The sequence below is a fragment of the Echinops telfairi genome, unplaced genomic scaffold (genome assembly GCF_000313985.2).
Source record: "Echinops telfairi isolate 266 unplaced genomic scaffold, ASM31398v2 ScPeMD7_28;HRSCAF=97, whole genome shotgun sequence".
In the NCBI taxonomy this organism is placed as follows: Eukaryota; Metazoa; Chordata; class Mammalia; order Afrosoricida; family Tenrecidae; genus Echinops; species Echinops telfairi.
Window position 1 is genome coordinate 2,638,857 of NW_022103925.1, and position 13,783 is coordinate 2,652,639.

The 13,783-nt window shown below is 51.3% G+C and overlaps 1 protein-coding gene across 1 annotated transcript in view; it reads left to right on the top strand.

Moving 5' to 3' along the window:
- The window catches only part of POLN (DNA polymerase nu), a 200,207-nt gene that overhangs the window by 173,353 nt on the left and 13,071 nt on the right, over positions 1-13,783 (top strand). Inside the window, exons 17-18 of the mRNA XM_004715106.3 lie at positions 4,075-4,157; positions 10,393-10,524. Of these exons, the coding sequence (XP_004715163.3) occupies positions 4,075-4,157; positions 10,393-10,524 (215 nt within the window). The remainder of the gene's footprint in view (positions 1-4,074; positions 4,158-10,392; positions 10,525-13,783) is intronic.

The following is a 13,783-nucleotide window of genomic DNA, read 5'->3' on the forward strand; positions in this document are numbered from 1 at the left end:
AAAAAAAAAAAAAGACCACAGCTTGGACCAGGTGCACCTTAGTCCCATAGGGGGCGTCTAAATTATCTGCTCTTGTCCCTGGCTTAGCTCCTTGCCAGCCTCTTGTCCCAACGGCCCCCTGTATGCCTAGGAGGTTAGCTTTTCTTTCTCTCTTCTCTGCTTGGTCTCCACCACGGCACTGCTAGACCTAAAATTACAATCCCAGTCCCTAGAGCCTCCGCTGCCCGGAGTTGACCCGTTGTGTTGGATTACAATCCCAGTCCCTTGAGCCTCCACTGCCTGGACTTGACCCGTTGTGTTGGATTACAATCCCAGTCCCTTGAGCCTCCGCAGCCCGGACTTGACCCGTTGTGTAGGCTGGACAAAGGAGAGCAGATAGGACTTCAATTGCGTCATTTTTTATACAAATCCCAATCCATTTTTCCATTTCTCACCACTGAACAAGAATGTACCTTTGGCTGCCTTCAAATGAGATACGTCTGGCCTTTTGAAATCACTGGCTTCCATGGCCCCCAGCTTGACTGTGTGCTCTACTGTCTGTCTGCCAAGACCGTGTCTGGGACACTGCTCCTCATCCAACATCCAAACCACTGTTTCCACGCGGCTTTACAACTTCCTTTGGCGGCCAGAATTCCCACTCATTCTCTCTCTCTCTCTTTCTCTCTTCCCCTCAAATTTGTTTAATTCCTGTTAGCAACAAACTTCTCTTCTGAGATACAAACCGCCGAAGACACGAGAACAGTATCAAGAGTTGGGAAGTGTAAAGGTTTTCATGGAAAATTGGATCTCCCAAAAGGATGCTTTTTGGTGTCAGGGCAAAATAAAATGTCCTTACTTTCAAGAACGAAGAAAATAGGTTAGCTTTTCTTCATTCTTTAAGGAAAACAATTCCTATTGATTAAGGTTTATTTGTGTATTTATTTTAGTGCCTCCCCCCCAAAAAAAATTGGGGTTTCATTCTGCATAAATGTGTTAAATAGTTTATTACTCGTCTGTGGTGGCCCCTTGGAAGGTTGTTGTGGTGGGTGCTGTAGTTCTGGATGTTAGTTCCCATCGGGTTGGCTCCAGCCCATCACAACCTTGCTTATTAAGTGCCCTCGAGTCTGCTGTGACCCACAGCACCCCTGTGCACAGCAGAACAAAGCACCGCGCGGCGAACGCATCCCTGTCTTCCTCTTTCACCATCCAACTTTACCATGCGCACCAAGCGAGTAAAAAGACCATGGCTTAGGGTGGAGGGCGCCTTTTTCCATTTTAAACTGCACAACAGCCTTTATTCTGTTCAAAAGACTGCTTCGTCGTCCATATACAAAGTCTGCATGAGCACAATTAAATATTCTGGAATTCTCATTCTTCATACTATTACCCATACTTTGTTAAGATCCACACAGCCGAACGCCGCCTCGTAATCAATGAGCCGCCAGTCTGCGCGTTTCTGGTGCTCCTGGCTTTCGCCGAGATCCGCCTGCCGTCGGCAGTTGTGCTCTCCCTCCCCGTCGCTTCTGAATCCAGGCTGCGTTTCTGGCAGCGCCTTGATGTGTGGCGGCAGTTGTGTCCACATTCTCTTTAGCAAAATTTGCCAGTGTATGAGTTTCATGATAAATAAAGTTTGATCATTTCTGCATCTGACTTGCTTGCCTCTCTTTGGGATGGGGACGGATGTAGAGTTCTTTCCGTTGGCTGTCCAGGTGGCTGTCTTCTACATTTCTTGACATACTGAGTCAGTGCTTCCAGCATCACATTCACTATGAAAACTAGGGTGGTAGTCTGTCCACTCCTGGAACGTGGTCTTTCCCCGATGCCGTGAGTGCAGCTTGGATGTCTTCCTTTAGTGCTGGCGTTTCTTGGTCACATGTGTCTCTTGATACGGTTAATCATCGACCAGTTCTCTTTGGTACAGTGGCTGTGTATTCATTCCTTTTTTCTTCCATTTGCCATCAGTACTCTGTGATTCAGAGCAAGTTTCACTCGCTCTTCTGACAGCCACTTTGATCTACCCATAGAGCCCTATTGCAACTCAAGCTTGAATTTTTTCTTGAGCTCTTTCAGTTTAAGATACACTGAGCCTGCTCTTCCTTTTTTATTTTTAACTGTGTTTTTACGCATTTCATGATAATATTTCACTTTGTCTTCTTGAATTGCCCTTTGAAATTCATTTATTTCATCATTACTGTATATACTTGAGTATAAGCCGACCAGAATATCAGCCAAGGCTCCTAATTTTACCACAAAAACTGCATTAAAAACGTGCTGAAAAACTCGGCTTATACACGAGTATGTATGGTATATGTACATATATATATGCATGGTGTGGTTTAACTCCCTGCCAAGTTGGCTCCCACTCATGTATAAAAGAACACATGTTGCCTGGTTACTCTGATGCATGTGAAAGCTAGACAGTGAATCAGGAGGACGGGACAAGAATTGGGGCTGTTGAGTTAGGACATTGTTGAATAAGATTAGAAACCATTTCCGTGGATTGTCAGAACCATCAAATCTACTTTGGAGGAAGCACAGCCAAAAGGCTGCTTAGGCGTATTTGAACAGTTGAATTGTATCTGAGAGGAGTGACTAAGAAGCATTGTTTCAATTATAAGTTTTATTGACCTATCTTACACAACCCAATCCCTCCGTTCACATGCAACTCTGTCATCCAACGCCGTCGAGTGAAGTGACGCAGTCATCAATGCCGTCAGCTCCCCATCCCCCTTTGGCTTCATTTCTCTCACCAAGGCCGCGTGTCCAACTGCTGGTCCTTCCTCTTGTTTCCAACTTTCATATTCCAATCACCATAATCGCCAACACACCTTGATTGTGTGGTTAATAAATTTCAGTGTGAAAACATGGGTAGAATTCTTCAACTTGTTCATTACTGGCTTTAGTGGTTGGTGCATAAATTTGAAGGACAGCTGTATTAGCTAGGCTTACCAGTCCACTTCAGCTCATCCGGGACATCAATCTTTATGCATTTCATTTTATTTTTTTACAAGTTACAATTTTTCTAGATTCATACTTTGTATGTCACACCTTCCAATAATTAATGGGTGTTTGGAACTGTTTCTTATTTTGAGGTGTGTGTGGTCAGAGAATATATTGTCTTGCGAGGTATTTCTTCAACAATTTCCTCAGTCTCTTCTGTGGATGGTGAGCTGTTGAACTTTCTGTCTCTGTGGAGTCAGTGACGGTAAACTGTTTCCTTAAGAGATTGTTGGTCTCACCTAGGTTTTCATAGTTATTTGAATTTGTATAAACTAACTTCCCAGTCTTTTATGACTTCCTCCACATCAATAGCTATTTTTCCTTAAGAGTTCTTATTCAGGGTACATGTGCTTTCTCGTTTGAAAAATTAAATTAGCTAATGGCTTGTCTTATTTTTTATAAGAACTGTGATTTTATGTATTAATTCGAGCTGCTCTTTTTCTCTTCTCCACCACAGTAGTTTCTGCTTCTAGCTTTATTTCTTTTCTTGTACATTCTTTTGACTGGCTTTGATTTTGCCTCCTGAGCTGAACCTTAATTCATTTTCGTTCATTCTGTCAATGTTTACTAATAAAGGAGTTTAGACTCAAACACCAAACCCAGTGCAGTTGAATCCATTCCAACTCATCATGACCCTATAGGACAGGCTAGAACTGCCCCATAGGGGTTCTGGGGTGGCCAGTCTTCAGAGAAGCAGGTTGCCTCTTCATTCTCCCTTGGGGAGCCACTGGTGGGTTCGAATCACAGACTTTTCAGTTAATGGCTCAGCTGCACCACTAGGGCTCCTTGTTGCCGTGTTTTGAGCTATGGAATATCCTCATTGCTTTAACTATGATTCACTGGTTCTGACATGTGGCATTTCCGTTAGAAACCCTGTGGTTTCTGTTGCTTCTTCCTTGAAGGTACCAATGCTACCAAGCCAATGCTACACAGCCCCTCCCTCCCTCTCCCCTGCCTCGGTGAGAGGCCCATGTGACACAGCTGAGAAGCCCCAGGGAGAGCGCATTGGCGTGGAGCCACAGGTTGGCCTCTCATGCCCACCTCTCTGAATCAGCACTGGATGCCCAGTGACATTCTGACTGTCTTGCCATACAGGAAGGGCATTCCTATGGAGCATGTGAACCACGTGGACAGAGAGCAGACCAAGAAGGTGGTATACTCAGTGGTCTACGGAGCAGGTAAGGCTATGGCGAGGAAGATAGGGTCCCATGTGGTCTGTCACGCAGGAGAAAGTGGACTAGCAGGGGTCTGTGTTGCCCCTCTCTTTGTGATGTTTACACAGACCCTTGAGGACCCTGTGGCACTGCTGAAGTCACTCAGTCCTCACAGCCACCACTCCGGATGAGAGAACGGAGAGCAGGGGTGCTCCCTGTCTTGATCACAGCCCCACAGGCTCCTCTCCTCCTACCTTCCCCCTTTCCTCCCTCCCCTCTTCCTCTTCCTGTTCCTCCTCCTCGGCTCCAGCCCCCCTACTCTCCACCTCTCCACTCCACCCCCAGGAAAGGGGATCTTCCACTCTGTCTCCTCCTCACCCTGGGTCCCAACCCATGGGCTACCAGGACCTTGCAGGCTCTTTCCTCCCTCTAGGACATGCTAAGACCACATGGCCTGATTTTGTCCCAGGAGTGCAGGGGGAGAGGGTCAGGACAGGATGGTGACCAGTCAGCCCCTAGTTAGGGACCCACCATTCCGCTGTCTGGCCAGGTCTGTGCCAGCCCCCTGCTCCCTTTGACTGGGTCTACTACGAGCAGTGGAGCTCTTGAAAAGACTCTGAGAAGAGAATCCATCTGTCTGCCTCAGAAACCCTTCATTTATTCAAGGAGAGGCTGCAAAACTGAGCCCCAGCCCCAGTGAAAGAACAGCTGGGCAGGCGCAGGGAATTGTCCAGAAGAGTCGCCTTGTATTTTCCAGTGGGGGCACAGTTGCATCCCACGCGCTTCCCCAGCAGCCTCTTGCCATAGCTGAAAATGCACTGATTATGATGGACCCGAGCCCACCTCAGCCTGCCAGGGTGGCGCCCACCCTGGGCATTGGTCCCCTTCCCTCCCCACACTCACCTCTCAGCTCTTCACGCACATGCTCCCTCCTCTGCCTGCCTTGCTCGCTGTATGAAATCACCACAAGCTGAGCAACTTCACACACACACACACACACACACACACACACACACACACTCCCCTCTGTTTATGCGGGTCCCAAGTCTGGGCACAGCAAGGAAGGCTGCCATCCTGATGCCAGCTGGGGTTGTGGTCTCATCTGAGATTCGACTGGGGAGCTGACTCTGGTCAGCAGGCTTCAGCTACACACTGGCATCAACCACAGGCTGCCCTCTGCTCTCTGGCTCACGAGCCTTCCAGCCCAGGCACTGGCAGCATGTTAGCTCCCTTCTCCACAGCAGTGAGGCAGAAAAAGAGGCCAACAAGACAACTGCTACAATCTAGAGTCTTGGGATCACACCAGCCATCACCTGTGCCATTTTCTCTCTGTCAGAAGGCAGCCCCCACACTCCGGCCAGGGGTCCCACAGGAGGCAGGCAGCATGGGGGCCTCTTGGAGGCTATCTTTCCCTACCCTGCCCCACAGCTCTCCATCCTCCCTGCTGCCCCCACCACGCTCTCAGATACGGTACTCTCCCAACTTGAGCGTGGGCCTAAAGACCAGAACCCCGGTCGGTTTGCCACCCCCTGGCACGCAGTGAATGCTGGTCAAACAGAGTAGTGAACTGAGTTTGTCTTGCCGCTCAACTTTGAAAGCATGCTCATGATGTCCAGTGTTTGGAAAACAGACTAAGAGATGTTGTTGCAAAGGGCCTGAGTCCATGGGTGACAGTAGGGTAACAGGAAATGGTTTCTTTAGCATTATTCAGCCCATGTATCATCTGTGCCCCTGATCCTTCTGGGGACGTCTGTCCTGGGGAGAAGGCAGCGCCCTACCAAGTCAGGTTAGCCTCCATCCCCTGCATCCTGCTACGCAGACAGACCGTCGCCGCCCTTGCTGGCCCAGGCAGCCTCAGTTCAAGTCCCAGCTCCCTCAGCTTGGTACAGGGCCCACCTCCCTGTCCCTCAGTTTCCTCGCTGGTAGATGTGATCAGAGTGTCCACCTCCCAGGGCTGTCAGAGGTCACCTGAGGGTCGGCTGCTTGTCTCACCAGGTTTGGGAGCTCACTAGACAAGCAGACAATTCTCATCTCTGTCATCCGACACTGAGTCAAGGAGGGAGAACCTGAGTAAATGTCTGCCACGTGACTGAGTGGCCCCTGCATGCCTTCTCTGGCGCCCAGTGGGGCTAATGGATGCTGCCCTCATGCCCCACTGCTCCCTGACTCCCACGGAGAAACATGTCTTGCTCCTGGGGATGGGTGTGGCACCCCAGGAGCATCCTTCTCTTTCGGAGAGGGAAAGCGCCGGGCTCTGTAAATACGCAGTGAGTCACCCACCGGCCGTGACATTGGTGAAAAGGGTAATTTAGCTGCTTTTAGCCTGACAGTGACACAAAGGGTCCCACCCTGAGCCTCCTCTCTGCTTCCCGGTCCCCGCCCAGCATAACAGAAATTCCCGCAGATCCACTGGTACGGAGGCTCAGCACCAGAGGGGCAGGGTCTGCGGCTCGGGGAGCCTGGCTACAGGCCCCTGGGAAATTCAGGAGCTGGGCTCTGGATTGGCTGTGCCCCGAGGAGAGCAGTGATGTTTTCACATCGACGCCCCCCTGGGGGCCAGGACCACCACCCCGCCCCTGGCGGAAGTGTGGCAGGAGCCACCTGTGCCATATGCCTTCTGTGGGTATCTGGTGAAGCAGCACCAGAAAGGAAGTCAGAAGATGTTCAAAAGGGGGAGGGGCACATGGTAGACTGGGCTCCCCAGTGGTGGGGCAGGCCCTGCTCATAGCCCCTCAGACCCAGGAACAGGCAGGCCCGAGCAGCAGGACCAGCAGGACCCAGGCTGGAAGGCTGGCCCCTTGACCCGCTGCTCCATCTTCAGCGGGGCCTCCACACCACCTAGCTCCACTCCCAGCCACGGCTGAGCCCACTGGGCCCCTGCTCTCTGCAGCTCACTCTTAAGTCTTGGCTGCTCTTTAAGGGTTGCTAAGTTTGCCCCACGTCCAGCCACCATTTGCTTGACAAGCATTGACTGACGGTGGCGTGGGCACCTGTGTCCTGCTCCATGTCGGGCCTGGAACACCACAATGGTGGCACCGTTCCTGTTCCCCAAGAGTGGCATGTGCTGTCCAGAGTTGTCAGAGCCTGAGAGCCTGCCACTGTGTGGTGCGTGCATCTACAGACTTGTCCCCAAGGGCCAGGGGAGCCAGGAAGACTGCCCCAGGGCAGCAACACCACAGGTGGCTCTGAGGAGGAAGGCAGGAGTTACCAAGTCTGCTCCAGTTCAGACTAGCTGGCATTCCTGAAGGCCCACTGGATGCCAGGCACCAGTGAGGCCCCTGAGAGAGAAGCCAAAAGGGGGAAACTGCTCGCCACATGTAGGAGACAAAAGAACGCAGGGAATATTCCGTGTTGGTCCCGTGCCAGCTTCACGGCACCAGGAGGTCCATTCCTTACCGGGGCTTATGGACTCTGGGCAACCCCAGTGCAAAACCAACAAGTTCTTCTGTGGGTGTCTGCAGACCGACCTGGAAGTATATGTGCAGAGGCAGAAGACCCCGAGTGCGTGGTGCAGCACTGTCTCGCCCCTCTGCCATGGCCAGGAGGGGCCCCTGTTGCTTTCAGCATCCACTTTAATCCTCCCCCTTGAGCTGCCCACCCCTCTCTGGCCTCTGCTAGCTCTGTCGTGGGAAAGCCTCCCCGTGGGTGCCCTGGCAGAAGTTGCCGAAACACCTGCACCTCCCACTGCTGCCTCCAAGTTACATTCACATACACACAATGGGCCAACCCTCAGCCACAGCCTGAGCCTGACTGCAAGGGACTCTGGGAAGGCAGTGCCCTGTGTCCAGTCCCTGTAGTCAATAGAGGACGGATGGCATCTAGGAAGGTGGACTGGACGTTGGAGCCAATGTTCCCTGACCATAGGAGCCGGATCATGAGCGTCCACCTGCAAGAAGATGGCCCACGGCTTGAGCCACAGGTGAAAGAGATGAAGGCGGACAGGTGCTGACTGGGGTGCGGGAGCAGCCTAGCAGATGCTAGGAACTCTGAGGAGGGTCGCTTAGGAAGGGCCCCAGTGGGAGGTGCCTAAGGGATGAGGAAGGAAGCATAGAAGGAGAGTGGCCTGAGCCAGGAGGAGGGTCAGAGAGCGCCCCGCTAGAGACAGCCACGCTCAGACCACAGGCAGGAAGGCCCCCCTGGAGCTTGCCACTCCTCTCAGCACCAGTGGGGCCTCTGAGTGGACAACCAGGGGCTGGAGGTGGACCTCGGACTCCTCTGAAGCAGCTAGGCGCCCTATGACTGACTGCTCTCTGCGAGCCGATGGAATTTTCCATTCAAGGGCCTTAGCGGAGGGCTGGTGATTGGAATGTCACCCAGTGGACGAACCAGAGATGGATTCTCGCAGTGAAATGTAGCAAACACACGCTAACGTATTCATGAAGGCAGCACACGGTCCTAATTAAGCTCACACGCTCTGAAGAAGGAAACCGGAGGTTGTTTCCCACCCGCGGTCCAGAGCAGTCAGACAGGCCTGGGCAGAGCAGGCCCGGCCAAGGACTCTGGGCCAGCGGGAACTGGAGAACTCGCGCTTTCCTTCCTCAGCCAAGCGGGACGAGCCACGACAACCCCGCACCCTCCCAAACCCAGAACTACCTTCCATCTAGAACCACAGGAGGTATCAGCTGGCCTGGGCCAAGAAGGACTCAAACTAAAGAAAGGACTGTGAAGTCGATGGATCCACCTTCTCAGAGTTCACATCTCCACCCCTTCGGCCAGGACTTCCGCACCATGTTGTCTGGAGGCCCCTTGGGTTTCCCCTAATGTGAGCAGAGTGAGCCCGGTAGGTACAGAGGAGAAGGCCTGCTATGGGTCCGAGTCATGCCTCCACAGGAATGCTGGTCTTCAGGCCATTTGTCTGGCTGGTCGTTGGGGTGGCTTTGAGGTGCCATCAAGTCAGTTTTGACCCCGCGCCACCCTCTGAACAACGGAACACCCCGCAGCACCCTCACGAGTGTGATGCCTGAGTCCCCTGTGGCAGCCACTGAGCCAGGCCCTCTCACGGAGCACCTTCCTCTGTCCCAGCGTGGCCTTCTCCAGGGGCCCGCCGCTCAGAGCCCGAGCTTTCCCCATGGTCTCTACCGTCCAGCAAGGCTCCTGCACCTGCCCTCTGGATTGCCCAGTCTTTTCTAGAGTGATGGCACGGCAGGGAGTGGGGTGGGGGGCGGGGGGTGCATAGGAAGTTCCAAGCGGGAGACAAGCACTGTGCTTGGCGCTCTCCCTGCTCTGGCTCATTGGGTCCTCGCTACAACCCTGGGAAATAACCGTCACCATTCCTCTGAGGAAACAGGATTGGCTGCAGGGCAGGTAACGTCCCCAAAGTCCTGGAGCTCCTTCCGGGGTGATATGTGGGACTCAGATCCAGACCTGTGTGAGTCCAGCCCCCGCACCCAGCTAGTGTGTGCCAAGAGAGCATCCTGACCTTTCTACAGGGAGCAGCCTCTAGAACCAAACGTGACCCCGACCAAAGGTGTCTGTCTCGGGGTAAGAACTCCCCATGGGCCGCTGCTGAGTACCACTCTCTACCACTCTCTGAGTATCACCCGGCAATGGAACTTTCTTCCCTCCTGTCCTCTGTGCTCGCCTCTCTTTCCCCAGTTCTGGCATCACGTCTCCCACCGGACCACCAAGAGCAGGCACCATGCCTACTTCATTCACTGCTTCACTGCCAGTGCCTCGCAGGCACTCAGTCAACCCTATTGAATTAGGATATGAGGAAGACGGGGCTTTCTACTCCCGTATGTAGTTACAGTCTCTGAAACTCTCAGGGGGCAGTTCTGCCCTGTCCTACAGAGCCCCTGTGAGTCAGCAGTGAGGAGCAAACCTCCATCCAGGTTGGCTAGCAACTGACACCTCAGTTTTTGAAGCCCAAAGTCCACCACCACCCTGACCAATCCAGTTACTGAGACAAAGCAGCAGAGGAAAATACTATTGGTATTCGTGGTATCTTGATTCACCAACCAACTCAAGAGTGGTTACATGTTGGACTGCCATCCAAGAGGTTGGCAGTTCAAAAACACGGGCAGCTCTGAGGGAGGAAGAGGGGCTTCCCACTCCTGTAAACAGTAACGGTCTCAGAAACCCACGGGGCAGTTCTCTCCTGGCCTACAGGGTCGCTATGGGTCAGCATTGACTTGATGGCAGTGAGTTTGGTGTTTGGTGGTGGTGGTGGTGGTGGCTCCTCGCCATGCGTGGCTGGTCACCCGGCGTCAGAGACCCTTCTGAGTGTGGACTGGGAATTGACTTTTTATGACCTGCACAGGGAAGGATCGACTTGCTGCTTGCCTTGGAGCCACTGTTCAGGAAGCTGCTCAGTTTCTAGAGAGTTTTTCACAGAAATACAAGAAAATCAAGGACTTTGCCCAAGCGACTATTGCTCAATGTCACCAGACAGGTAAGCAGCTCCCGCCACCTACTCGCACCCTGGCTCTGCAGTAATCCTACCACGGACTGTGGCTGGCTCTGTTGGCTGATTATTGAACAGATGGGTAGATGGGCAGATGGCTGAGTGGGAGGCTGGCCGAGGGTTTGCTTTGGGGGTCAGAATATAACATATTGTTGAGAAAAGAAGCATATAGATGTACAGGGCAGCTTTTTTAGACTAAAATGCATGAATTGTTGACTTGTACCGATCAAAAACCTAAATGACTAGACACAATTTATACAACCAATGAGGACTGGAGCCAGGGCAACGCGTTCAGTAACACTCGTTCCGTAAAGCAGAGCTACGTCTGCTGCATGAAGACGTCCTAGAACTGCAGAGAGAGGGTGAGAACAGCAAGCCAACGGTAATCTTGAGTTGCCGATTATAAGGCACCCTCAAAGCAAAGAGACTCTCTCTATGCAACAAAAGCGCTATAAAATGAGACATCTGAACTAGCCCTCACTCACATCAGGAACAAGGCAAGAGTCTCCTCTATGGGTGCTTCTCTGAGTATTCGCTGGACCTGCGCCACCCAACACAGTAGCCACTGGCCACATTGTAGAACTTCCTCGGCATCACAAACAGTTCTCCCAGACAACCCTATTGTAGTAATGTACTACAAGAAGGGAAATATATGAATAGAAAGGAAGACAGAAGGCCTGGGCTGCAGACATGACACGCTTGCTACCAGCTACACCGTCGCGCCACCACTCTCTTGTCAGTCTGTTACACCGTGGGATGTGCAGGTCGCTGTGCTGGTGGACACTGTGCCTCCGATACTCCAAATGCCAGCAGAGTCACTCAACGGGAACAGGTTTCTCAGTGGAGCTTCCAGGCCAGGAACAGACTGGGAAGGAGGAACAGGTTGTCCACTTGGGAGGCATGCGCCATTGAAAACCTTAAAAATAGCAGTGGAACATTGTCTGGAAATGAGCCCCTCAGGTTAAAAGACCCTGAACATATGACTGATCGAGAGCTGGCTCTTTGAAGTAGTCAACCTTAATGAAGTGGATGAAGCAAAGCTCTTAGACCTTCCCCGGCTGATGAGGCACGGCATAATTCGAGAACAAAGCAGCTATAAATACCCATCAATAATTGGAACATGGCATGTACAAAGTACGAATCTAGAAAAATTACAAGTCATCAAAAATTAAATGAAATCTACAAAGCTCTATATCCTTGGTATCAGTGAGCGACAAGGGAAGGGTATTGGCCATTTTGAGTTGGACAGTTGTGTGGTTTACTATGCTGAGAATGACTGGTAGGAAAAGAATGGCACCGTTCACAGTCCAAAGGACATCCGAGATCTAGCTCCAAGTGCGGTGGTGTCTGTGAATGGGGTAAGAGCTACAGGCCTACAGGAAGAACAGCTAATAGAACTATTACTTCAATGTATGCACCAACCACTAAAGCCAGTAATAAAGAAACTGAAGAATCCTGCCAACTTCTTCAGTCTGAAGTGTATCAAACCTGCAATCAAGGTGCATCGAGAATTATTGGACTATGACATTTCCAGGGATCAACAGTCAAAAAATATGGCCTTGGTGATAGAAGTGGGGCTGGAAATTCCTTGACAAGATTTTGCAACCCCAATGACTTTTTTATTGAAGATACCCTTTTCAACAACGTAACTGGTGACTACATACTTCGACCTCACCAAATGGAATACACAAGAATCAAACCGGCTATATCCGGAGAAGCTCCAGAACATTAGCCAAGACAAGGCAGGGCCTGGCTAGGACAGGTAGACTTTCAATAGCTTAGTGCAAGTTCAGGTTAACGTGGAAGGAACCTAAACAAGTCCACGAGAACCAAAATATAATCTCGATGATGTCGCACATGGATTTAGAGAGCGTCTCAATCACAGATTTGGTACATTGAACACTAACCGCAGAAGACCAGAGGATTTATAAGATGACGTCGAGAACATCGTGCATGATGAAAGCAAGTCCTTAAGAAGACAGGACAGAGGAAAAACACAGTGGATTTGAGAAAAGACTCTGAAACTCGCTTTGAAAATGGCCTGGCAAAAGCAAATGGAAGAAATGATGACGCAAAAGAGCTGAACAGAAAACCAAGTAAAGTAGAATAAAATGGGGAAAAACCTGGGATTTAAAAACCAAGAACAAGCTCAACATTTTTCATGGTGGAAGCACTGAAGGTGGGGGGAGATTGAGCTCTCAGTTGCAATATGGAAGTTGGGGGCAAAATACTGAACCATGCAAGAAGCTTGACAGGAATACACAGATCACTGGACCCAAAATAACTGGTTGACATTCAACCACTTCAGTAAGGTAGCATAGGGTCAAGAGCCAATCACACTGAAGGAAGAAGTCCAAACTGCCTTGAGAGCATTAGCAAAAGCAAGGACCTGTGGAGTGCCAATCAAAATGTTCCCCAAAACTGACGCAGTCCTGGAAGCACTCACTAGTCTGTACCAAGTACTTTGGAAGACAGCTACTCGACCAGCCAACCGGAGGAGAATCCAAATGTGTGCCCATTCCAAAGAAAGGTGAAAGCTAGGGTTAAGATCAGAACAAATATCACTAATACCACATGCAAATAAAGTTTGACCGCAGGTGCTTTAGAAAGGGCTAAAGCAGTACATCCACAGGGCTGTCTCATGCCTTTGAGTTGGTTCCGATCCACAGTGAACCCGTGCATAACACAACGAAACACCACCCATTGGGGGTTGTTTTGATGGAGCCACTGTTGCCCCCACTCTGTGAATGCAGCTCCTCACCCCTCCACTTGACCACGCATGATGTCCTTGTCCAGGGACTGGCCTGTCCTGACAACGTGTCCAAAGTGCATGAGAGGAAGCGCCAGCCTCCTCACTTCTAAAGAGCATGAAGGCTGTGCTTCTTCCAAGACAGAGCCACTCGGCCTTTGGGGAGCCCCTTGCCCTTTTGCTGCTCTTCACCAGCACCGCAATTCAAATGCATCCGCTCCTCCTTGGTCTTCCTTATGGAACGTGCAGCATGCAGAGGAGGCGATGGGAGCTACTGAGTCGCTGAGTCAGATTCGACTTGATGGCAGTGAATTTGAGTGTGGGGGCGATGTGAGCAAACCACACTGGAATCTGACTCAACCACTCCCGCCCTTCAGGACCCAGGGGCCTCGTGGCAGGGTGGGGGCTCCCTCACTGCAGCTGCCACATTTGCACCCAGAATGAAATATGGACGTAAATACAGATTCCTGTTAACGACAGACACCTGGTGCTCACATA